Source organism: Nycticebus coucang, chromosome 2, assembly GCF_027406575.1.
Source record: "Nycticebus coucang isolate mNycCou1 chromosome 2, mNycCou1.pri, whole genome shotgun sequence".
Classification (NCBI taxonomy): Eukaryota; Metazoa; Chordata; class Mammalia; order Primates; family Lorisidae; genus Nycticebus; species Nycticebus coucang.
In genome coordinates, this window is record NC_069781.1 from 130,870,624 (window position 1) to 130,898,206 (window position 27,583).

Sequence of the window (27,583 nt, forward strand, 5' to 3'; positions counted from 1 at the left end):
ACCCAAGGAAAGTATCTCAAATATGTATATTAAATTTGATTCTAGATTAAACTCCACATTCTGAGATACTCATTAGTAATTTTAATAATAATAGGCTGCATTTAATGTCTTTTATTATCTGCCAGACATTGTTCTAAACTATTTTATATGTATTACCTCAGTTAAGCCTCATATCAACTCTTAAATCCATTTCAAAGATGAGAAAACTGAGGCACAGAAAGGTAAGCAACCTGTTCAAGATCAAGATTTAAGTGTTGAGCCAGGATTTTAATCCAGGCCTGACTTTTGCATCAATGAACTGGAAATAAGGGTTGTTAGGTTATAGTGACCCCTGTGTTCTGCTGCTCCTCTCTGGAAAATGCCTATGAAGTTAAATCAAGGCATGGTAAAGAGTGCAGCTGGCTTCCACAGGGAGGGCACCCATTTGTCACTCTGGCCAGGCTTTCCTGGATGCTATCAACCTTGGAATTAAGCCTGGAACTTCTCTATCCATTTCCCCTAGATCTAGGATCTTCAATAGCACTAATTCTTCTGTTGAGAGAATCCAAAGTTCCCAGACTAGCCCCAAACTCTGGTTGGTTAAAATCTGTTCTTTCTAAACCATCTAATGCTTCCAGGCATGTTTACTCTGGTTTCTGTCAATCAACACATGAAAAATTATGCTTGCCAACGAAATGAATGTCATCGGAGATACAATACCCACTCTTCATTGCCAGACATTGGCTAAAGGAAACCAACAGACTGATCAAGAGCCATTCAATATAAAAAGGACACTCAAATTGCTGTCAGTGTGGGTGGTCACAGAGAGTGGAGCGAGTATCACTTTCCTCATTTGTGAAGTGGGAGTGAAAGTGCCCATCTTCCTGAATTGTGGTATAGACAGAAGCCAAGATATGAAAAAGACCTAATCTGCTGCCTGGCATTCAAGTAATGGCTATAATTATTATAACATGGAACATGCCTCCCTTTTAGAGAAATGAAGATTGGCCAAACACTTTTCATTATAAAGCTGTTAATCATGAAGAAAGATCCATATTCATCAGAGAAGATACAGAATAAGAGTTGCTGCTTGTCCATCAGATTATACATTTTCCATCTCCCACTGTAATAAGCCTTTTCCATACTGAAGAGTGTTGTTTTAATTATTTATAAAAATGGCTCTGTCGCATTTTTTTCTATTGCACTTAGCGTGTGTAGCAGCCCATATAGACTATGGCTAGGAGGAGTGAGAGTTATAAGAAATACCTGTACAGCTCAATAATGGAACACCTTGGCGAAAAGGGCATGGAGAGGGATTTAGCTCTCCTAACAAGCATGAGAGCTCGCGAGATGAGAGCATTGGTGAATTGGCAGTCTCTACACCTGTGGTACTGATAGGCACGAGATCAGCCTTATGTTAGGCTGGAGGAGAAGGCAGTCAGGAGCATGCACATTCTATCACGGACTCGCTTACTCTGATTCTGTCTCCTCTCCTGCCTGCAGAACACCAGCATGGTGTTGCTCTACTGAAGATTACTAAGCTCTACTAAAGACTAAGATCTATCTATTCTAAGACTGCTTCTCTCTCTCTCTCTCCAGCTGAAGTAGATAGCCCTCAAGCACCTAAGAGAAATTGTTTTTGAGCAAGGTAGCTTAGGGGTCCATCTGGAACCTAGTTAAGCCAGGCCCTGACAAGCGGTGGCAGTGGTGGGCTGTGACAAGCATGAATAACTAGAGACCCACATGTAGAAAGAAAGGGCAATTGCTCTGACAGCAGCAATGTGCCAAGCCTACATCTGGGCACTGACCAAGGGCAGGGCACATGGCCTGTCTACTCACCAGAAGGGAAAAATAATGAGGCGGCTGATGAAAAATAAGATGGAGAAGATGAAAAACAGGGCGTTGCAAGTTTGCCTCCATCCGGCATAAGAAAACATCTTAGCAGACTGAAAATAAAGAAAGAAACAGCATTCAGATAAAATGATAGTAGTATAAATTTTTAAAATTAAATATTTATAAATGAAATGATATGATTTCCAGGATTTGCTGCAAAACTATCTTCATGGAAAGTGGGGAAAGGGTACAGATGTGGTAGTACATTACACAAGATGGGTCATATTGATAACTGTTAAAGCTGATGGGTCCGTTATACTATTCCCTTTATCTTACCATATGGTTTGCATTTTCCATAATATTGTGTTTAAAAAAGATGCATTAAAATGACTGTAATATTACTCTTGTCTTTCAAAAATTCTGTAAGTTAGCACAATCAATTTTAGTGTGTATTTTATTCCGGGTATTTATTTAATATCTCCATTTAAGTGAGAGGAGACCTGGGTTGAAGAAAGGTTAGAACACGTGTGCAGTACTGGGCTGAGCCGGGATGGGAATGCAGCAAGCAACGGGTCTACAAGTGAAAAAGGTGGAATTAGGAGGCAACTTTCAGGTAGAAATAAAGTTGCAAGCACTTGATTTTTCCTGCTTACTTTATGCTAGTCTATATTGCTCATACTATCCGAGCTGAATCAAAACAGTTACAGAAAGTATTGTGGAATGGTAGTAGAAGGTTAATGGATGAGAATTCTCTACCACATTATCCAGTGGAGCCCAAGGCTGAAGGGGCAGATTTCTGGTGAGAGGTGAGGGTACGAGGTGGGTAGGAGTTGTTGGGGTACAGCTTATCCATCCAGGAGCTTGGCTTAGACTTGGGCTGCTTTAGAACTTACATCACCCTGGAGTCTAAAGGTCCTTTTAAAACAAAAGTGGCAACATATTTACACTTCAGGAAAGGCTTAGGTGGCATTTTCCATATTTTGCCACACTTATCACGGGGAGTATAGCAAGATTGGGGGAGGGAGTTGTTACCAGAGGGCCCAGGGAACAACTCAGTTGCTGACACAGAAGGCTGGTGTGCCTAGTAGGCAGGAGCCAGACACAGGGAGCAAGGCCAGAGTTCACAACTGCAATGGAGCAGGCAGCTGTGGAAGGGTCAGAGGTCGGCCAAGATGCGTATAAGTGTGGGAGGGACTTCCATAAACTCACTTGTGAGGGTAAAACCCATGCACAAGATATTCTGGACTGTATAATGGTAAAACTCCAGACACACACCCCTTTCCTTTGCTAAGTTTCAGTCAGGACATTGTTAAAATGTTAGGTTTGGGGTCCAAACTTGACTATGCGGAAGTCAGAGCGGATCAGGAAGATGCAGGAAGAGGGCAAAAGGGTGCGTATGCATGGGAATTGTCACTGTCGAGCTCTTTTTCCTTGCAAAGAAAGAACTAAGAAATGACCCACTAACTGTCTTGAAAATATGAAAGATTAATGGCCTCCATCGCAAGGAAGCAGGGGACAAAAGTTGTGTTATGTCTGGGTTCAATTAGAGCCTGACCAAGAGGACAAATGTGAAAACAAACCATGCAGAAAAGTGGTGGGAAATGCACCCTGGGAGAACATCGAAAAACAGGGTGCTGCCACTACTCAATGTTGCCTCTACCACCAGCTGGTGGGAGGTACCAGGCCTGCTGCTCACTGAACCTCAAGTTAGATCATGACTTGGAAATCAAGAATGATTCAGGATCATTAACAACATGTTGTTCTTACAATTTCCCCATGAAGGGACCTCTAAGTTTGACATTTAATTTTTCTTGTTTTTTTTCCTTGTTTTTTTTTTTAACCTAAGGATCTCAGAACATTTTCAAACAGTAATGAGCTAAACTTCATGATATACCCTAAGGAGTATATATATGACTTCTCATGTTACAGCTGGGCATAGAGAACAAAATGATAAGTGATTTGCCCAAGTCACTTAGGGAGTCATGTCATGGTAGTGATCAGGAGGGTTGGGTGGGGACAATCCAGTGTTTGTTCCCAGCATGAATGTCTAACACCCTTTAAACAGTACAGTACAATGACACTGTTCTCACATTGAACACACAACAAAGGCCATTAAACATGAGGGATTAGAAGCAAGAGAGTAGTATGAAATTATCAAGTCAGGGCTAATGTGGTTTTAATTTTCAGTCAGTGTTACTGAGATATAGTCAGATAGGGAGGTAATTACAGCAGAGATGACCCTGTTCACAGAGCACAACGTGGAATGCTGGCACAACCCTTCTTTTGCTAAGCAGTTTGTTGCCCTTAAGCATATTTAATGATCTTGACCTTTAGGAGGGAATTTACATGTCTAATTATGCTTCGTTCCTTACATACAAAGTAGAAACAAAATTCTGTATGCAGAGAACATTTTACAGTGGCCAGCTGCCTTGAAATGGCTTCTGGTTATTTCTACAACAGGTCTGGCAAATTACCTTCCAGACCCTAGGCTAAAGCTGATCAGCCCTTAATGATGGTTTTCACATTTTTAAAAGGGTATTTCAAAAAAAGAAAAAAGAAAAAACAAGGAAGAATATGGAACAAGGATCATATGCAGCCCACAAAACTGGATTTACTATCTAGCCCTTTACCAAGAAGTTTGCTGACCCTCAATCTAGAAGAACAAGACTCTATTAAATTTAATTTCTTCCATATTAACCTATAGTCAATTATTAGCCCTTCAAGAGGCAATTCCAAATGTGAAATGGGTTAGCATAATTTTCCCTGGATTCATTATAAATGGTCTATGAGTTTCAGTGAACAGCTCGGTGGCTCTGGGCAGTGTCGCTCTCAATACAGCAGGAGATCTGGAAGAGCAGACCATTCGTCACCGCCTTGGGGTCAAAAGAGCAAATGCATAGCAGAAACGGGACCAGAAAACGCCCTGATGCTGCTTTGTTCCTTATATTTTATGTGGTGCGGGACTAGGAAGACTGTTGCTTTAATGCTCCCTGCTTCAGAAGACATCCTAAACCCTCTGGCTTCCTTAAAAAATGAGCGCCTTTGAAAAAGGCTTCCATTCCTTAAAGCTACGGATTGGGTAGAAGGAGGATGGGGCCGACGAGTAGGTGGTCGAGTACCGGCTTAGAGGAGAGTAGATGATGCATCCAAGTCTGAGACTCCTTAATGCCATAAATCCAAGTTTGCCAAAAATTTATTCCTTCTTCGAATATCACATCTTACTTCCTGAGCTACCATCTACATGCAACTAACTTTTGTAAGTGGTGCCCCACAAATCAACATCTTTCTAGTACAATGGAGAAGGATTAAGACAAAAACCAAGAGGTTTCATTTCTTTAATCTTGGCAGATCTGGGAACCCAGAGACATTCTCTAACTTTGGGTGTTTCCAGGACAGGAAGCCCTGCTAATTTACTCCCAGACAAGTTCTTCTGTGAGCCATTAAACCCAGGATGTGATGTTATTATTAGTTTTTTAATGGCAAACATTTACCTCCAGCCAAATGTCAGCCACATCGTGTACAACCATCACAAGGGTCCCACTGCGAATATAATTAGCACACCAAGAGAAGCTCATCAAACTAATAGCAGCCAGGTGGTGGATGACATGAGCTAGAAAATCCTGTATAATGAGAGGAAATGGAAGCCATTAATGTTATTTCCCAATCACTGGAAAAGATAATAATAATGATGGTGATATCACTAACTTACATCTGCATGTTTTGAAATTTATAAAATGCTTTCACTTTAATTCTTAAACATAATCTTTGTGGGGAAGCTAGGACAAGCATTATTCTCATTGAGGAAGTCACTTAACTTTGAGACAGCATTGAACAGTTGTCATCTAACTCCTAACATCTGCTGTCCTTTCTACTACCCCATCCTGGATATACCACATCCCCTCTCTCACAAATACACATACAAAGAAATACTACGTACACACACACAAAGCATATCCCCATGTGTGTTTATGTTTATTGTTTAGAACCTGCCTACTTCCAAAAAGTGGTTTTGTAATCATTTTCTTCTTTGTCCAGAGGGACATTAAATTCCCAAACCAAAAGAAACAGACAACATGAAGGATATTTCTGTTCTTAGTGAACAGGGATGGGGCTTCAAATAATGTTTCACTGCAAATATTTACCAAGGCACCAAAGTATGAGCATAGTTTGCACTACTGTATGTACTACAAGAAAAAATCAATTAACTGGAACAAAATACACATAAAATACAATTTAAAATTAGAATGTGGGGGATGAAGAATAAAAATTTTTAAAGAACTGACGAAGTACCTTTGTAAATAAGATACTTACCTTCCTCTTTGCATCAGAGCCAAGACTGAACAACAGAGACCAATAAAAACTCATTTCTAAGATGTAGTACCAGTATTGGGACGGCAGCAGGGGCTGGGGAAGAGAAGAGTACTCATGACTTTAAGTGTTACTGTGTAAGCAACTTATTCTAATGCACCAACATCTACTGCTTATACCTTTTTATATTCCCCCAAATCCCATAAAATAACAATGATTTCTATTTCAACTCACTCTGTCCCCCAGGCTAGAGTGCTGTTGCATCAGCCTTGCTCACAGCAACCTCGAACTCAAGGGCTGAAGTAATCCTCCTGCCTCAGCCTCCCCAGTAGCTGGGACTATACTTGCCTGCCACAGTGCCTGGTTAGTTTATTTAGTTTTAGTACAGACAGGGTCTCCCTTTTGCTCAGGCTGGTCTGGAGCTCCTGAACTCAGGGATCCTCCCATACTGGCCTCCTAGAGTGCTAAGTTGAGACATATTACTCAGTGTATTAGATTGTTACATTCACGCTCCCAATGTATGTTTGTCTTCTGATATCAAAGCCTTTGTGTCATCATCCACACTAACTATGGATTTGATCCTGACTTTTGGGCAAGGGAACATAAGAGAATGTGTCGTAAGCAGAGACTTCATAAACACCATATAGGAAATCTATCTTGTTGGAGATAGCACGCAAAAGAGAATCAAGATGCCAACTGCCAAAAATATGAATAAGGGCACTAGGGACCTGAGCCAGCCTCCCAGTTGCCTGCAAATGCATGAATGAACTCAGCCACCACTACATGAAGCAGAAGAACTGCTTAACTGAGCCTGACCCAAATTGATAGCCCAAGTCATGAGCAAACAGAACGGTGCTATTCTAGGGCACTCAGTGTTGGGGGTGGTTTATTATATACCAATAAATATTGATATATTTGAGAAGATAAGCGTATGTTAGAGTTGGAAGATGACAGGACCAGGGGTTGACCTAGATTATGCCTATGTCCCTCACAGTCTAACCTTCTTTGATTCTTCAAGGCCAAGACTAATATTATAAGGGCTGATGTTTCCGGTCAACTCACCATCCTTGATAAGACCACAAAAGATGAGACAGAGATTCTACTTTCTTTTCTGACAAACAAGGCTGTATAAGACTGGCCTTCCTACTGAGAACTAAAAAAGATCTGAATAAAAGACAAAAAAGAATATCTATTTGAAGTTGTCAGAGAGCAACCAAGGTGTACAGAACCTGTTGCATCAAGACTCCAAGAGAAGAAAAATACATTAGAGCAAACCTTTATTCAAAAATCTTTATCTGCAGGATAAATTCATAGACAATCGCCATATGCATATCATAAATTCTGCATTTGCCAGTTTATAAGCAATATGGAGCTAAGAGACGATGAAAAAGCAGAAGTTAAGGAGGAGTTTTGGTAATCTCATAGTGCTAGAAAGTAAACTGCTGTCTATGCTGAACAAGTAACAAGTAACTCTGTAGTCATCCATTTAAAACCACTGAAGAAAAATACCTTAGGTTATGGGTTAACTGGAATTATATCTGCCCTTACAAAGACTGAAGTCCACATTGAATCAGCTCAACTGTAGACTAAATGGGATCTGCCCAGACTCTAATACCTAACAGAAGTGAAAATAAATCTTCTCAGAAGGAAGATGATACATCTAAACATCTATAATTTTTCATATACAATATCTGTTATTCAATAAAAAACTATCAAGCATGAGATGGCAGGAACAAGAAAGCAAGCAGATCCACAAGTGATCAAGGTATTGCACTTAACAGATTGGACTTTAAAATAACTTTGAAAATAGAGTAAAAATAGAAATTTCAGTAAAGAACTAGAATACATTAAAAAATAAAGTTAAATGAAAATTTGAGAACTGAGAATTACAATAACTGAAATTATAAACTCAAAAGCTATGTTTAACCATAGATTAGAGACTGCTGAAAAAAGTACTAGGGAACTGCAGGACAGGAAAGTAGAAAGTATCCAAAATTGTGATGTGACTGAGGTTGTACCCTACTTGCAAGCTAACAAGTTAGTTTGCCACAAGTTTCATGGACGTTGGTAGGAGACTCGTTGTTCAGAGATAAAGAATAGTTTAATCCTTACAGTAATAGAATAGCCAGAGTATCAGTATTTGGACCAACTCTTTCATCCTCAATTCCTAGAGAGCTTAGAAAGGAGGGTCAGGTGATAACAAGATATGCAGTGGGCTAAGTTACAAGAAGGGAACCCTGAACTAGAGAATCTGCATCTTTTGTAATGAATAGTAACATATCTACCCTTTGCTTCAGAGGCAGACATTATATCTCCCAGAGTGGTTTGCTATAGAGACATCTGTGAAAAGACAGTACAGAACAATATGCAGTCAGTACCTCGCTGCAGAGGACATGCAGAAATGCAAGAGATGTGTGCAGAATCATTCCACAGCGAACCAAAGCACAAAGATACAAAAGAATGCAAATTATTTTTAAAAGCATAAGAGATATATGAGGGCTAGTGTATTAGCACACTTGTAACTGGAATTTCAGACAAGTAAAGAGAGTTAGGAACAGAAGAAATTTCTATTAAGGCCAAGAATTTTCCCAAACTGACTAAAGACATCAAGCCATGAAGTGAAGATGTAATGCACTATGGATGCACTACACAGGATGAATGTTTAAAAAACTATATTTATGTATATCATAATAAAATTGATGAAAGATGACACAAAATATTAAAATCAGACCGAGAAAAAAGATTTGTTTAGAGAAGCAAAAGTAAAAGTGATAGCTGAACTCTTAAAGAAGCTGATGGGATACTCTTAAAGAAGCAGAAGACAATGGAATAATATCTTTAAAAGTGTACTGCTAACCTAGAATTCCATACTTAGCAAAAATATCCTTTTAAAACCAAAAACGATATGATAATATTTTCGGACAAAATCTGGTAGACTCATCATTAAAAAGACACCGAGGGGCTTCTTCACCCAGAAGGGTAATAATCCCAGATACAAGCACAGAAATTCAGGAAGCAGGGAATAGAATAGAAAATGTAACTTGACTGATATACAAAACAATAATAGCAACAACTTGTAGGGCTTTAAATATATGAAGAGGAAGAAATACATTATAGTCTAATGATCTTTCAATGACTAGAAAAAGGCAAGAGCACTAATTTGTATTAGACTGTAATAAACCAAGGATGTAAACAGTAATCTCTAGAATAGCCACTAAAAGAACAAAGCATACATAACTGAAAAGTCCATATACGGGAAGAAATGGTGATTTTTTTTTTTAATTGTCCCATAGAAAAGCAAGAAGAGAGTACAAAAGGAAATGTATCAGGTGGTACAAATACATAATAAGATGGTAGATTTAAACCCAAAATGTAATCACATTCACTGTAAACACACCAAAGGTACGAGATAAGTGAGGGTCAACAAGGCTGAGGAGGCTTAGGCAGAGAAGTTCCAGAGGATGACACAGTAGTGAACAAAGAGTAGCAGGGGACCAAAACCTAACTAAGGAGACAATCTGAGGGGCCTGGGTGTTGAAGTAAGGGATGGGAGAGGACATTAGAGGGACTTACCTGTTTTGGATATCCGTTCCAAACCTCCCATAAGTCATATACCCAAGGTTTCTGTAAAACAAAAAGGAGCCAAAACAGAAGAAATGTTTGTAAGAGCCAAAGGCTGATTTCAGCAGAAAACCGAAGCTCCTCCTAATGTTATTTATGAGAAGCAAAGATGCATTTTGTTGTATTCTTTTGCTTCTGTTGTACCTATTTCTCCCTTTATAGGCATTTCTAGATATTCCTATGAATATCTGTGAATTTCACTACTTCTAGTGAATCTGAGATGAGAGAAAACTATTTCAAACAAGTGAATCTACTAACAAAATTATCATTATTATTATTATTATTATTATTATTATGTGAGACAGAGTCTCACTTGGTCACCCTTGGAAGAGTGCTGTGACGTCTTAGCTCACAGCAACTTCAAACTCTTGGGTTCAAGTGAGTCTGTTGCCTCAGCCTCCCAAGTAGCTGGAACTACAGGTACCTGCCACAACATCGGTTATTTTTTGGAGATGGGGTCTTGCTCTGGCTCAGGCTGGTCTCGAACCTGTGAGCTTAAGAAATCCACCCACCTTGGCCTCGTAAGTGCTGGGATTACAGGCATGAACCACTGCACCAGCCTAACAAAATTATTTCTGAACCAATTATATTATTGCTTCCATAGCAATAAGAATACCTTAAGATATCTGTAGCAATATTTGAGAGAAATCTTGAATCTTGGAAGAAATCCCTGAAACTAGATTATCTTATTAAAAGTATTATATCCTAAAGCAATTCATATGCAAGAATTTTAAGGACTAAACACAAATTCCAATCAAAGATATCAAATAGATAACTTACATCATAAAGAAATGCAATTCCAGCAACAGTCATCATTAAATAAAACGTAAATCGCCAGCTGCCAAAAGAAAGAAAAGTTTTACTCCCTTGTAAAGATGATTGACATGGAAAGAGAAAAGGATTTGGTGTGGCAGAGTTTGGAAAGAAGATATACTGGAGTCAGACAGATCTAAGTTTATATTCTGGTTCTGCCATTTATTACAACTTTGGGTAAATTATTTAGCCTCAAGAAGCCTTAACTTCCTCGTGTGTAAGATGAGAATAACAATACCTCAAGATGTAAAAGGAATTGAAGATAATTGGTGAAAATATCAATCATGGCTGAAGTATGAAGTAAGTAATAATAAATGGTAGCTATTATTATTATTATTATTGCTAGCCTAGTTCTAGACATGGAATAAACAATGGTTTGATATTAGTATTATCATCACCATAACAAGAAGGAATCTAATTAGTCTAATCACTTATCTTATCTCCATTTAATTCTCAGTTAAAAAGTTTCTATGTGGCCAGATTTTAGTCTTTTCTCCTAAAAGCAGATTTTGAAAGAAGATTTTCCTTATGTATGGAGAAAGATCTATAGATCAAAAGACTTTACAGACAGATCAACCAATTGCAACATATAGATCTTATTTAGTTCCTGATTCAAATAAACACACTGTAAAGAATATTATTAAACAATCAAGGAAATCTAAACACTGAATGTTTGCTGTTATTAAATACAATTTGGGGGATTGTGATACTTATATTGCAACTACGTTTAAAATAAAGAGTTCTTATCTTTTAGGAATACATACTAAAATACTTACAAATGAAATCATACAATGTCTGATATTGTTTCAAAAATCTGTGGTGGGGGAGACAAGAAGGTGGAGGTACAAATGAGAAAAGACTGGCCTTGAGTTGATCAGACTTAAAGTTGGTGATGGGCAAAAGCAGACAGCTCATTATGCTGTCTTTCTACTTTTATGAATATAACTTTCTAAAACGTACAGTTTCTCTTCCTAAATTACATCTATTTTATCTAATGATTGAAGAAGCAATAATAATAGTAAAATAAAATTTCAAAATATTAAAATGAAATTTGTCCATTACATTAATATAAGGCCTATGGTGCTTTCCTCAAGATACCCGTAAGATAGTAGGAAACAGGACATACAAGAGCTGTCTGGAAAATATCCAGCCATATTATGTGGAAAATAGTATTAACAGTGGCTACTCTCTGGACAGCCTTCATATATGTATATCCAATTTTGTAAATGAAAACTCAGACACAGAAAGGTTAGGCCACTTCCTCAGCTCATGTAGCTAAGAAGCAATAAAGCTGTGATTTGAAGGGTTGGTCTTTGGACTCAGCATCATGCAGTGTTTCCTGAACATCATCATTACCTCTAAACCAGGTGACAGTCTTTCTTCATGTCTACTTTTGATAGGAGAAAAAAGCAGGGTTCAGTACTCACAAAGTTGAGACATAAAGCTACCCAAAGGGCATTTTACAAAAATCAAAGTTAGGACCTAATCCCATTTGTTTTATCCAGAGAAAGCATTCTGTGGGTCCCGAGATTATCTCACCCAAAGCAGAACCATAAAAAACAGGAGATACTCAGGCTACGCAGCCCACAAATGAAGCCAAAAGCCTCATGTCACATCTCTTCTTATTTGTTTCTCAAACATTTATTGACTTCTTTAGTCTGCACCAGGCACTGTGCTAAGCACATACGCACATTTTTATCTTCACAACAGGATTATGAAGTTGGTAATATAATTAGTCCCTTTTTACAAACTGTTGTTTGATTCTCAGAACCCTAAAAAGCAGATAAGATAAATACTAAAGGAAACTGAGGTTGAAAGAGATCACAAAACATACCCGGCATTATATAGAAATCATCAGAGTACAACCCAAGTTTCACATTTTTCTGGATCAGTTCTACTCAGGTTTCATCGAACTATGTCAAGAATTGTCGAAGTGTGTGCCAGGGATCCCTGAGGTCAGAACATTTTCATAATAATAATAAAATTTATTTGTCTTCTCCCTTTCACTGTCGCACAAGCAAGGTTACACTGATATGTGACTACATCATTGCTCTGAATGAAATTGCACTGATCAAATGGGTGCTGTGTAGTCTCACATTTTATAAATGTTTCCGTTTTTTTTTTTTCCTTTTGAGATATGTCTTACTCTGTCATCCAGGCTAAAGTGCTGTGGTATCATCATAGCTCACAGCAACCTCAAACACCTGGGCTCAAGAGATCCTCCTACCTCAGTTTTGCAAGTTGCTAGGACTACAGGTGTGTGCCACCACATTTAAGTAATTTTTTTTTTTTTTGGTAGAAATAAGATCTTGCTGTGTTGCCCAGGCAGATCTCAAACTGGACTCGAGTGATCCTCCTACTTTGGCCTCCCCAAGTGCTGGTGTGAGCCACCATTATACTGGTCTAAATGTCTCAGTTATAACTTCTAATGCAGTAAATATTAATAGGTATAACACACATGAATGTTCTTTGGGATCTTCAAGAGTTTTTAAGAGAACAAGGGATCTTGAGACCAAAATGTTTGAGAGCTGCTGCATTTCACAAAGATGAATGATGATATATATTCTTGTCAATGCCATTTTACTTGCTTCAAATGAACCTAATAAAAAAAATTGGGGGGGTGGTCAAGGAAAAGCTGAGATAAACATATAATAATCATGGGAGAAGAAAAAACACTAGAAAACAATTCAGAAATTAATAGTAATAGTGAAAGCTGGAACTGCAGGGTAGAATCAGGGAAAAACAGGGCAGAGCAAACTTAGGCCAATGGTGAGAGAAGCGGATGGGGCTAGAAATGGGGCTTTGTGGTGGGGAGTGCTGGACAGAGCGAACTGTGGGCCTGCACTGGTCAGATCTGGGCAAGGCCATCACCCAGCCCAGGGGAGCCCTCCCTTCCTCACTGGGGAGTCCTCCTGTCTCTACACCTTAAGCACTTGAGGGTTACTACTTATTGCTAAATGGAAATGCTTATTTTAAAAAGAAAAGCGGTCACCTAGTATGGAGTTTGATTTTTTTTTTTTAAAGAAGGATTCACTACATATTAAAATCCTGACTGCTGTGGAACAGGGAGTTCAGGTCATCATTAAGTAAAGTAACCAAGGGAACAACCCGCTGAGCATAGGGTGCTCAGAGGTGAATCCATCCTTATGTTCTGGAGGAACTTTTGGCTTTTAAAGAGTATTTTAAGAGTTTGTTGCTGGGAAATAAGTTTACAGAGATTTTCAAAATGCCTGAGGCTCTGCATCTCGGGCTGTGATTTCTGTGGCACATCACATGGCTGAGGCTGAGAGGGTAAAGCACAGTCCCTATACAATCAATCAGCATTTTTCTTTAGCCTGTTCATCTAGTCCATAATAACTTTGAACATTTATCTCACTTAGAATGAATTTGTGAAATTTGTGAAAATTGAGAGCAGGGAAACAGGAGGATGTAAGGTGAGACCAGATCTATTGGGTACTGTTCCATGATGATGGGTTAGAGAGAAACACTTGTGCCAAGCTGATGTCTGTGGCTGCACAATATTTAACCAACCTTTCAAGAGTTAAAAGTCAGAGAGAAGCTGGTTAGGAAAAAAATGAGGCTGTACAACTCCAGCCACTGTGAGAAAGGCAATGGGAGCCTATAATGAGACATGAGTGTTTGAGCCACCCTGAAGAATTGATCTGTCACTCTAAATGCAGTTGGATGGTAGGACTCAGGAATGCATAGGTAAACTAAAGGAAATCATTACAGCTCAGCCTCTCAAGCTTCAAACATATTTGAGAGTCTGACATTAGCTTCCCATTCACTTCACCATCAGAACAAAAGCACCTGCTGGGAGTCATCAGGCAGTCTGTGGGTGGGAAGAAACAGGCAGGAAGAAGGAGGACTGCTGGTGTGTGGAATGTGGCACTGAGCACAACCCAACCAATACACATTCCTCTGGATGTGAAAGGGGAAACAAAGTAACAGCAACAACCTGCTGCTCCTTTTTCCACACAGGTGTCAGTGTCCACCACAAAGAGGGTAATATTCTACAGGAGAAGAAGAAGAAAAAAAAAACCCAGAACTCAATGAAACAAAAAATAAATCCAATGCTGCCTCCTTGCCCTCAGAATGGATTCAGAATAGCTGGCTGGGTAAGACCCTCCCTGATGATGGCCACGAGAGGATGGGCTGGGGCCATAAGCTGGGTCAGAAGTGGCCTTCTCAGTTAGTCTTCCATGAGGGGAACATAGGTCCTCTCAGATATTCTCTGCCTTTACAATTATAAGGGCTAGAAATAGGTGATGAGGTCCTGTGAACTAGGGCTAACCTAGAGCTAAGACAAGAGAAACACCAGTTAAGATGTTTTTATGATTTTTCTGGACTTCAGGCCAAGTACTATTTATCTTAGAGAGTGCACAGCTTGCTCATTTTGTAAAGGCGGGAACACAAGCACCAATTAGTGACTGGCCGGAGGTGTCCTATTGGTGAGAGGCAAAGCTGATTTGAAACTTTCTCAAGCTCTGATGACAGTATTCTCTCCAATATGACCATGCTCTACTCCAGATAATGGCAGCATTTCAAAAGCTTTGACTAGCCTTCTTACCAAGCTTCCTGGAATTTCTTTAGCCTACAAGGCCTCTGTTGATTCCGCCGACTCCTGAACCATCTTTCAACCTGGCGCTCCGTCAGGTTACACTTCTTTGCCAGTCCATAAATATCAGTCTGAAAAAAGATGAAACAAACAAATCAGTGATAAAGAGCAGAGGCAGACTGGCTGGCAGGCAGTCAAGAGACAGTGAGACTGGGTTACAGGAGCTTGTGCCCTGGGGGAGAGAGAAATTCTGCTACATGCCAAGAGACCGTGAACCAGGGAATTTACCTTTTTACTTATGGACATGTATGCACACACACACACGCCAAAACACAAAAATCAGAAAGTGTTATTAACATACCCCAGTCTGTGAGTTACTGAGAAATATCAATTCTCCATAAATCAGTAGCAACTCACATGTTCAAGCTGCATATGTGAGCTCAGTTACTCAGCTAAAATGTATTTAGGACCTCCTAAGTGCCAGATAGAGTGTTATAGTTCCACACATCAACCAAATCAAATCTTTTCATCTTTCCTATGTGGAAACTGAAACCCCAAGAATTTTAGTGACTTTTTCAAGACCTAAAAGTTAGTAACAAAGTGTGGGTGAGAACCCAGGCTAGTGCACCTTCCAGCATTTCACGTGCTCTAAGAACTGCAGAAGCAGGAAAAACTCAAGCAAGTGTTGCCATCTACTTTGACGTTTAATCAAAGTAGAGCCCATTTCAAACTAATGCAAAATAATTCCAATCACAAAATAATGATTGCAATATATAATAATGAGGATTGCTTTTCCTTTGAGAAGCAGAAGTTGTAGGGTCTGATTTAAAACTGGAAACCACACAGACATTGAATTAGCTCGAATGTGACAAATTTGAAGTTCAACAAAAAGCCAGACAAGAAACATAAATAACCAAGTGGACCGTGTCTGTTTCACTGTGGGATTTTAACACAGGCAAATTTTGTGCATTAAGCCTATGGCAACTTTCTTCACATCCAGAAAGAAATACGCTCCTGAAAAATGCCAGCCTTCTTGATCTTTCATTTTTCAATGTAAGTATAAAAAATAGTTTTATTTCCTCTTAATTCTACTATGAGTAAAATAAAATTGAATGAGATGGATGCTCAGCTTCAGCTCCAAGGAAATAAGCGGGAGCTGTATGGATGCAGCAAACAGGAAAGCATATACTACATCCCCAAAAGCCGGCTGTGACCACACTCTGGCTGATACGTCCAGAGAAAACAAACGTTCTCAGTATTCTGATGTAAATCATTAGATTGTAAAAATATTGACCAATACATCAAAATAAGCTTAAATCAATCATGGATAAATACTGCGAGCCAGCAATTTGTGACCAGCCAGACAGCTTCTGCTATACTATCTCATACAGTTTGTGTGATTGTCCAGGGGACAGGATAATAGTAGATAAAATTCATACAGAAGCGACCACACTACCCACAGAGGACTGGCAAAGGAATAGGGCGGCTTCTGCAAACCAACTAAACTGCTAGCCTATTACTTAATTTGAAGAAAGGGAAAGAAAAATAAAACAAAAACAGGATATAACTCATATTATGCCCAGGTTCCTATAGATTGCCCTCTCTAACACCTGTTCTTTTATAGGCCCAGGGTTCACCTGTTGTTGTTGTTTATTCTGTTTTGTTTTCTGAGGAGATCAAGTTGGCAACTATTTATTGGTACCTACTTCTTTCAGGCCGTGTGCCAGACGTTAGACATCTCCGTCAACAGCCTCATCAATACCATGCCACGCTCTTCTGAGCTAACCAGCTAATGCTTGACATGATAGACACGGAAATGCTTTTGTTTTCAACAGTGTAATCAATAGCAGGTACAGAAGCATCCTGGGATCTGTGCACTTAACTGTTTTAATAAAGCCAGGTGTTCTCTCCGTGGATCAGAAACACAATGTTCTGCCATTATACGTTCAGAATACTTATTTTTAGTGGTGAGACTCCTAACTTGAATCAGCACAAAATTTTTTTTCATCCACCCAACAATTTATCTTATTACCTTGGCCATGAATTAAGCAAATGTTACCTGTACAACACTGACCAAGTGAATGTGTGGCACTATTGTGAGATGAGTTTGTTTCCACATCAGAAATTACTATTCAGTCATGAATCTTGCCCTCCTCTATTATAGTCTCTTTTCTTAAGTTCCAATACTTTTAAGCTATGAGCATTTTATTGGCCAACTTGTTATCTTGATCAGCTGTATAAATGATTTCTCAAGTTTGTAATCTAAGAACAATATAATTTAGGAATCTTATTTTCCTTCTTCTTTTTTTTTTTTTTTTTTTTTGGTTCAGCAGATGAAGCTTTCCAATATTTTCAGGGTGACGTGTAACATTTTTTTCTCTTAATGGATGCAAATGTTCAAGTTATGTCTAGATTAAGCTATGTTGTACTATCAGTTCACAGCTCCAGACTTTAAAAATTATTTTTAACATTCTATTTATAGGTAAAGTACTCACTGGAGAAACAGTAGAAAGAGCTTTGGAGTGGGAATATAAACCAGGTTCCAGCTTTTGATTCAACCACTAATTAGTGGCATAACAGCCCCTTCTGCCTCTCTGGGCCTTAGTTGCCTCTCCTTAATCCTGAAGAAAGATTACCTACCTTCTCTTTCAGTTTTTCTTAACTTTAACTATCACATGGTTATTTTCTCTCCATAGCAGAGAAACTTGGTAAGGATTGAATGTTCTAGATTATTTTAAATACCTGAGTATTGTACTGCTCTTAGCATTTTATATATGGTATTAACTACATTAATTATTCCCAAAGAAGGATAATAAGGACACCCATTTTGTCACAAACACAAATAACTGATTTCCCTTTTGAAACATGTAAAATGATGCATAGGTATCATCACCACCAGTTCTAACAAAAGTATGTAGGTGAAGTCATTCCTTTAACGCACATAGAAATAAAAACCATGTAAAGATGTCCTATCAGATTATCCGTATTTTAAGAAATCAGCCACGTTCAGAAGCTGAGGGCAGAACAAGTTAGAGACTGCTGTGGCTAGCCAGGAACGGTCCTAGATACCATGCCTCATGCTAGGTTAGGCTGTCAAACCTCAGCATGCTTCCATGTACAGACCAGAATAGGGCAATAACCACAGCTTAATCCAGCCAATAAAGCTCAGGACCCTCAAAAATCTGTGTAAGAACATTATTTTTGATTTTTGAAATTTACTAGTGATATGTCTATATTCATCCTAGAGGCTGTGCCACTTTGGGAGAAGTTTTATTTTATCTACCCTTTTAACTATGAAAGTACAATGAAATCTGAGTGAAAACTAGATTTACCTGGACACCACTTTTTTATATTAAATTAAAAACCTTTCCCATGTTGATGGCACCTGTGGCTCAAAGAAGTAGGGTGCCAGCCCCATATACCGGGTTCAAACCTGGCCCCAGCCAAAAACTACAAAAAAAAAAAGAAAGAAAAAAAGAAACCTTTCCCATGTTACATAAACATCCAGTACACTACAACATTAATGAAAAACATTTGATATTCTGAAGAGAATTCTGACTCTCTTAAAAAATTTATCTCAGGAGAGTAGTCAGAGGCAAAGAATATTTCTGGGTATGTTGAGGCCTTGAATATAAAAGTCCTACTCATGAAAGTGACCCCATGGACAGTTTCATAATGTGTGTCGTGTATTCTGATGGTGCCACAGTCATCAAAAGTGTCAGATATGGACTTCTCCGTTCTAATAATTTTCTTTCTTCATCAGTATACTTTGTATATATCTTATCATTTAAAGTTAAATTTTGAGTTTCATACTCAAATCGTAGCATTGATTATTAGTGCTGAATGCCAGAGTTGAATGCAATAGTCCAACTATTAACTTTTGTTATTTTATATTATAATTATAATATATTTTATCTATTTGTAATTTTTTTTCCCCCTGGGATGCTATATAATCCATCAATAGAACCAAAAAAAAAAAAAATCCAAATTAATCAAATTGTTTGCTGGTCAACTGGCATAGATTTCTTACATAGACAAGGTAAGCCATCAGTGACTGAACCATTAAGAAAGGAGATTTTTAAATCCAAAAGCAAAGAATTTGTACTTACTTGAGATGGTCGCCTTGTGGAATGTTTGAAAAAATTCTCTAAGACAGTATTTGGTATGATCTTTTGCCCTGTACTTTTAATGCCGAATGTTTTTGCTAGAGGTAAAGCAATGAATCTACAAAAATATGAAAAGAAAGTAAGTTCAAAATCTGAGAGTAAATCCACAATAACACCAGAAGACTCAAACTGTAACTTTATGTTTCCACTGGAAGGTCAATCATTTGTTCATATCGTCACTGGGGCTGCCTAAAGTCAACATCTGCCTCTCAAAGGCTCAAAAAGAGAAGATTTTCAGACCTGACATACAAGCAATAATTTTAAAGAATAAAATAAAACACTCACCCAATTCTAAAATTTCTTTTATATTGATCCAAAGATATGTATATATAAGATCTAGGAATAAGCCATTCTACTTAGAATTTTATTTTTTAAACTGTCAGGAATTAAAATAAATAACAGTTTTGTCAGAAATGGTAATATTACCTTAAAGAAATTATTTTCCTATTTCAAGTTCTAACATACAAAAAAATAAATGGCATGTCTCACACTTTCTAGGGGCAAGACATGATTGCAAGAGGGACTTTACCTAACAAATGCAATCAGTGTAACCTGGATTATTGTACCCTCAATGAATCCCCAACAATAAAAAAATAAATTAAAAAAATGGCATGTCTCTTGGGTAACTACCAAGGAATGGAGTTGATGTGATTTATAAGAAACTGACAAAAGCAGCTATATGATTTTGCATTCCCACCAATAATACATCAGAGTTCCAGGTACTCTGTATGCCCACCAACACTTAGCAGTATCAGTCTCAACAATTCTACTGGGTATGTGGTAGGTTTTGTTGATTTTCTACTCTGACCTTTGTTATTTCCTAATGTCTGCTTGCTTTAAGTTTAGTTTGATCTTGTGTTTCTAGTTTCTTAAGGCAGAAGGTTAGATTATTGATTTGAGGGCTTTCATCTTTTTAAAAACAGGTATTTATAGCTATAAATTTCATTTCAAGCACTACTATCACAAGTAGTGCATTCCACAAGTTTCAGGATGGTGTTTTCTTTTTCATTCATCTCAAGTATTTCTTAATTTACCTTGTGATTTCTCCTGTGACTGATGGATTATTTAAAAGTATGTTATTTGATTTACATACATTCATTAATTTCTCAGTTTCCTTGTGTTACTGGTTTCTAATTTCATTTCTTTGTAAGCTGAAAAACATATTTGGTTTTCAGTCCCTGTACATTTATTGAGATGAGATTGTTTTATGGCCTGACATATGATCTATCCTGGAGAATGCTTTTTGTGTCTGTGAGAAATTTGCTGTTGTAATTTGCTGTTGTTGTGTGGAGTGCACTACAGATGTTTGTTAGGCCTAGTTGGTTTGTAGTGTTGTTGGAGTCTTTTATTTCCTTTTTGATCTTCTGCCTGGTTGTTCTATGGAATATTGAAAGTGGGGCATTGAAGCTTATGACTTAACGATTGTTGAGTTGTCTATTTCTCCCTTCAATTCTATTGGGTTTTGCTTTGTGTATTTTGGGACTCTGTTACCCTAAATGTGTATAATTGCCCTATCTTCTTAAAAGATTTATCTTTTTGTCATCATAAAATGTCACTTGTCTCTAGTAATAAATTTTTAATTTATTAAATTCTATTTTGTCTGATGTTAGTACCACCACTCCAGTTCTCTTTCAGTTACTGTTCGCATGATACATCATTTTTCAGCCTTTTACTTTCAACCTATTTGTGTCTTTAAACCTAAAGTGTGTCTCTTGTAAACAGTATATAGTTGGATTGTGTTTTCCTATCTATGCTTCCTATCTGTGCCTTTTAATTGGAATATTTAATCCTTTTCCATTAAAGTAATTACTGATAAATTAGGATTATGTCTGCCATTTGCTATTTGTTGTCTGCATATCTACATATTTTTTTGGCTTCTCTATTATCCTATTACTTTTTTGGCTTCTTTATTAATCCCATTTTTTGTTTTAAATAGATATTTTCTAGCATACCATTTTAATAACCTTGGTCATTTTTGTTTTATTATTTTAAAAGTTAATTTTCTTAGTGATTGACTTGGTGATTATAATTAACATCTTCATTTATAATATCCCAGTTCAGATTAATATCTTACTAATTTAAATAGAATGAAAAACTCCCTGTCCCTCTCCTTTATGCTATTATCAAAAATTACATCTCTATAAATTGTGTTCTGATCAACTAAGATTTATGATTATTATTTTATGCAAATGCCTTCTTAATCAGGTAGAAAAAAGTATTATAAACAAAAAATGCGGTTATACTATCACGTGATGTTCTCATGTAGTTGCCTCTCCTGGTGCTCTTTATTTCTTCATGTGGGTCTGAGTTACTATCTCGTGTACTCTTACTTCAGTATGCTGGGTCTCCTCGTAATACATTCTTTGGGCTTTTATTTATTTGAAAATGTCTTAATTTATCTTTCATTTTAAAGGACAGTTTTTCTTGGTTGACAGGCTTTTTCTTTCAGCACTTATTTTATATATTATTGCTCTACTTTGGCCTTCATGGTCTCTGATCATATTGAGAATCTCTTGTATATGCTAACTTGCTCTTCTCTTGCTGCTTTTAAGATTTTTCTCTTTGTTTTTGGCTTTTGACTGATTATAACATATCTAGGTATGACTCACTTTAAGTTTATTATACTTGGAGTTTGTTTAGCTTCTTGGATGTAAAGATTCATATTTTTTATCAAATTTAGGAAAAATGTTGGCCATTTTATTTCCTCGCATATGTTTTTCTGACCTGTGAATTCTCTCATCTCCTTCTGGAATTCTATGTATATATTGATATGCAGATCTCTAAGACTTTTTATTTTTCCTCATTTTCCTCTGTTCCTTAGAGTCCAACTCTTTCTTCTACCTATTCAAATATGCTTTGAGTCCCTCTAGTGAAATTTTCATGAGCCCCTCTAGTGAAATTCCATTTTAGTCTTTGTACTTTTTGATTGTAGAACGTCTATGTGATTCTTTGTTATAATTTATAATTTCTATCACTTTATTGATGTTCTTGATTGGATGGTACATTGTTTTTATATGTTCCTTTTGTTTTTAAACATAGTTTTCTCTAGTCTTTTGAACATATTTAAAATAGCTGATTTAAAGTCTTTGTCTAATAAATCAGATAGCTAGGCTTTGTTAGGGATACTTGGCTAGTAATTGCTGTTTCCTGTGCATTGGGCCATACTTCCTGGTTTCTTTGCATGTCTTGTAAATTTTTGTTGAAAATTGGACATCTTAAATATCATAATGTGGCAATTCTGAGAACCAGATTATTTCCCCTCCCCAGATTTTATTAATTTTGATGTTTGTTTGTTTAGTTATTTCTTTTAAACCAATTTATAAAGTCTTTGTGACACAGGAGCTCTTAGGTCTCTATTAGGTTACTTAGTGGTAAACTAATGATTAGACAAGGATTTCCTTAAATGTCTGGAAACAGTAAGTCCCTCAGTCTTTCCTGAAAGGCTCTGTGTACATGTTGGCACACAGATTCAGTGCTCAGCCAGTCAATATATAACTCTGCCTTAGTCTTCACTTCCTGGGCTTAGAGCTATCCCAAGTCTTTCTTGAACATACAGATAGCCCTGGACACGTGCAAATCTCCACTAATAAAAGAGGCCTTCTAGATTTCCAAGAACATGTCAAAGCTTTCAAAGCTTCCTTTGATATCTAATTTTTCGGTTTTTCCTTTTCAGCTTTTTGGTTAGTTTATTGTTTGGCTCAGGCAGTTGTGAAGTTACTCAATTGCCTCTATTGTTTTAGATTAACCCCCTCAGGGAAAGGAATGGATTAGCCCTTTTTCACTGAATTAGCTCTAAATCAGGTCAAATAAAAGCAGCTTCGTGAGAAATATCCTCCACAGAACCACCAGACTGGTCAGGTCATGACAACTCTCTGGTAATGATACCTTGTAGGACCTCCAGCTCTGCTCTGATCTCTTCAATGGCTGCCAGGCTGCTGGTTTGTACTGTAATTGTGGGCTGCTGGTTTTTCAAGGCTATCACTGAGGTGAAGAGAAAAGGACAGTGGCAGGGCAAGTTAAAAATGCCAAAAATCTTGCTGTTCTTTCCAAGATTAAGCTGTGTTTCCTAATAACAATACCTGGTTACTATAAGCCTTTGACTAATCCCTAATTCCAAAAAAAAGTTGACCCCGATTAACTTTTCTAGTCTTCTGGTCATTTTATAGAGATAGAGTTTTCAGAGATCTTTACTCTAACATTTCTGCTAATTTTCTTTTTTTTTTTTTTGTAGAGACAGAGTTTCATTTTATTGCCCTTGGTAGAGTGCCATGGCATCAGACAGCTCACAGCAACCTCCAGCTCCTGGGCTTAAGTGATTCTCTTGCCTCAGCCTCCCGAGCAGCTGGGACTACAGGGGCCTGCCACAATGCCCGGATATTTTTTGGTTGCAGTTTAGCCAGGGCCGGGTTTGAACCCACCACCCTCGGTATATGGGGCCAGCGCCTTACCGACTGAGCCACAGGCGCTGCCCCTCAGCTAATTTTCAATACACTGTGGTTTTCATTTGCATTTTCCTATGATTTAACTATGATGTTGAACTTCTCTTTGTGTTCTTATTTCACATTTGTATTTTTTCTTTGATCAAGTATTTGCTCAAATATTTTGCCTATTTTTAAGGCCAAGTTATTTATTTATTATTGAGTTATGAGTTCTTTATGTATTCTGAATTTAAGTCCTTCATCAGATATACAGGGTGGCCATAAAGTCATGCGCAATTTAAATAGACAACTAGTAAAACATGAACTTTATGGCCACCCTGTATGTTTTATATTTTTTTCTCAGTCTGTAGCTTTCCTTTTCAGTTCATTTACAATGTCTTTTTCTACAAAAGTAACTACTAAGGAATTTTTTTGCATATCACATAATTCAATCTTTTGAAGTATAAAATTCAATGACTTCATGTTAAATTTACCAAATTGTACAACTATTGCCATGAATCAGTTTTAAAACATTTTCATCATCCCAGGATGATCCTTCATGTGCACTGGATTTTTTTTTTTTTTTTTTTGCTTGTACAAAAGGTTTTTAATTTCTTTTTTTTTTTTTTTTTATTGTAGAGACAGAGTCTCACTGTACCGCCCTCGGGTAGAGTGCCGTGGCGTCACACAGCTCACAGCAACCTCTTAACTCTTGGGCTTACGCGATTCTCTTGCCTCAGCCTCCCGAGCAGCTGGGACTACAGGCGCCCGCCACAACGCCCGGCTATTTTTTGGTTGCAGTTTGGCCGGGGCTGGGTTTGAACCCGCCACCCTCAGCATATGGGGCTGGCACCCTACTCACTGAGCCACAGGCGCCGCCCTGTACAAAAGGTTTTTATTGGTGAGGGGGGGATGTTGCAGGACAACACCAAGGAGGAGTGAGGAAAGAAAGAGAGAGGGGGAGAAAAGAGAGAGAGAGGAAAGGGGGGGAGAGACAGGGGCGGAGAGACAGAGACAGAGACAGAGAGGAGAGAGGGAGAGAGCTGCACTTGTTATTAATCTCTGTTCCTTCTCACCTCTGCCATACGCAGACAACCTATCTTCTCTCTTTATAGTTTTGCTTTTTTTGATATTTAATATAAGTAGATTTATACAATATATGGTCATTTGTGTCTGACTTCTTTCACAGAGCATAATGTTTTTCACTTTCATCCATAACATAACATGTATTTATAGTTCATTCCTTTTTATTGCTGAATAATATTCTGTTACTTGGAAACACCCTATAGTGCTTTTTGAAGACCAAGTGTTTTAGCTCTTTAGCAAGATAAATAAAAGCTTATGTCTAAGCATATTCTTGCACTGAAGTATTCACAGTAGCTTCATTCATTGAAGCCCAAAACTTTAAACAACAAAATTCCTATCAACTAGTTAAAAAATAAATAAGTTGTGGTATATCTGCATGTTGAAAGACTACTCAGCAATACAAGGAACAACTGATAGACATAACAAGATGAAAACAAAATCTCGAAAGCATTATGCTAAATGAAAGAAGTTAGACACAAAAGACTAAAATCTATATGATTTCATTTATAGGAAATCCTAGAAAATACAAAATTATAGTAAGTGAAAGCAGATTAGTGATTAGCAGAGGCTAATGGGTAGAGAGGGTATTAACTGAAAAGGTTATAAGAAAATTTTCTAGCTGCTGGAAATCTATATCATAATCATGGTAATGGCTGCATGACTGTATACATTTGTCAAAATGCATCAAATTTTGGATGAACTTTACTGGATGCAAACCAAACCTCAATAAAGATGATTTTTTAAAAATAATGATATGTCCCTATTCTTCCTTCAGTTCTGACAAAAGCTCTATTACAATACTTACTTAGAAAAGTTTCTGTTTAATTAAATGCTAAAAATGTTAGTTATGAGTTATCACTTAGTCTATCAATTTATTTTTTATGTCAATGGGAATTGAATAAAAACTTTTCTAAGGTAATCTGATAAGATGCATAAGTCAGTCCAACTTTCAGATGAACTAGGTTCCCTTAAAAATGGCCCAAACATTTTAGAGATATAAAAGTAAGCTAAGTGTGTACCAGATGTACATGGAGCAATGTGAATAAACCATAAAACAGTGCTAAATTTTTAAAAAGAAGAAAGAGAATGAGGTCTTAACACCATACCACTTATGTCAACCAACAATACATGTACATAAAGCATTATTTTACTGGGTCATATAAATAAAAAACCACCAAATATACAAAACACAACAGGAAGAGGAAAGGGAGTAGGGAACAGGGATAAAAGATAATTAATGAAAAAGTAACTCAAATCAATCACTCACAAGTACTCTTATACAGACCACAAAGAGCATGCTATGATTTGAATAATATGATTAATTAATTTCCCCTCCAAATAGATATAATAACTTCTTACAAAAAGGTCTAAAAATACCCCCCAAAACTAAGATACAGTTAAAATTAACTAAATCACATAACAAAAAAGATTGGATAGCATTTTGGATAAATAATCACATTGGTTCATTTTTTCAACCTACTAGTTGAAAATTTTTTGTAAACAAAACAGCCATTGCCTGTATCAGAATAACAGAAATATGAAATGGTTTCACATGGTAGTGTTCTCAGTCATATTCACTCAGTGCTATCCCAGAAATGGGGAAGTTAGAAAAAATTAAAAAGTTACATATAATTTAACTGAAGAAAATTTATGCAGTAAGTAAATCAAGCTTATCTCAAAGCCAAATGAAGAATAAAATTCCTCTGTAGAGGGTCTCATAAGAATAGGTATATGGGTAAGTATACACATGTGGATACGCATATAGATCCATAGCATACTTGTTGATATGAAGAACAAATATATATATAATTAATTCAAATAAGAAAGAGTAATAAGAAAAAATAAGAAATAACATTTTTTAATACAACAGAGGAAGTATGTAAATAGCGTTGTCTAACTCTGTTGTATATTCCTTTTCAAATAAATCTAAGAAATCAATCACATTACTTATATAAATGTAGATAAATAGAATAAGCAATTAAAAATCTATTTTGAAAAAGGAGAGAACAAAGAAGTGCAATAAATATTTGACAAACTGTACTAAAAATAGAAGGAAACTTTATGAGTCTTAGCCGTAGAAGGCACCTTAGAGATTTGCTTGCCTAAACTTTCATTTTACTGATATGGAATAGAAAAAAAAGGGACAGAGAAAGAAAAAAGAATGGTGAACTTCTGCTCCCATGTAAAGGGTTCAAAGTTAGGTTAATTACCAGGGAATGCACCCCTTGGGTTTGCTACTATTGCAGAACTAAGACTTCAGACAGCCCCATCCAGACACCCAGAAAGCCCCCACTTTGTCCAGCACCCCATCATTTACCTGGGAGCCCAAAGCCCAGAAATCCCAGATCTCTTTTTATTTTCAATATTTTTTATAGAATAAAAGGAATGTATGCCTAGGCAGATATTAAGTACACTAAGTTTAAATTCTTCTCCTAAATAGATACAGTAGCTTATTACGTAAGATTGATTCTTGTTCCTAAGGATTCAGAGGCTTTAAGAGCAGAGTTTTTCAGAGAGTTTTATATGAGAACAAAGTACCTGGCGCAGTACTGATCTCAGATAAAAATTAAGTCTAAGTTGCATAATCTACTCACTGTACAATTAAGTAAAAGAAAAAAGGTGACTTTCTGATTTTTACCACTTCCACTGCGGCCTTGGATCTTCTGGGACCACAATTTATTCTGAGATAATATGTTTTTCCACAAATGTCAAAATTTAAGTAGTTTAGATCTTCTTTAAATTGCACTTCAGACACTTAAAAGAATACATAGAAGCTGGGTTCGATGATTCATGCTTGTAAT

General features: G+C 37.2%; 1 protein-coding gene across 2 annotated transcripts in view; it reads right to left on the reverse strand.

Annotated features, from left to right (window-relative positions):
- CERS3 (ceramide synthase 3) overlaps positions 1–27,583 on the reverse strand; it is a 128,253-nt gene that overhangs the window by 66,577 nt on the left and 34,093 nt on the right. For both annotated transcript variants that reach the window (XM_053559596.1, XM_053559597.1), the window contains 7 exons: positions 19,222–19,336; positions 15,125–15,243; positions 10,522–10,579; positions 9,694–9,744; positions 6,124–6,216; positions 5,304–5,432; positions 1,819–1,925 (listed from right to left, as the gene is read on the reverse strand). In XM_053559596.1, coding sequence (XP_053415571.1) covers positions 1,819–1,925; positions 5,304–5,432; positions 6,124–6,216; positions 9,694–9,744; positions 10,522–10,579; positions 15,125–15,243; positions 19,222–19,336 — 672 coding nt within the window. The remainder of the gene's footprint in view (positions 1–1,818; positions 1,926–5,303; positions 5,433–6,123; positions 6,217–9,693; positions 9,745–10,521; positions 10,580–15,124; positions 15,244–19,221; positions 19,337–27,583) is intronic.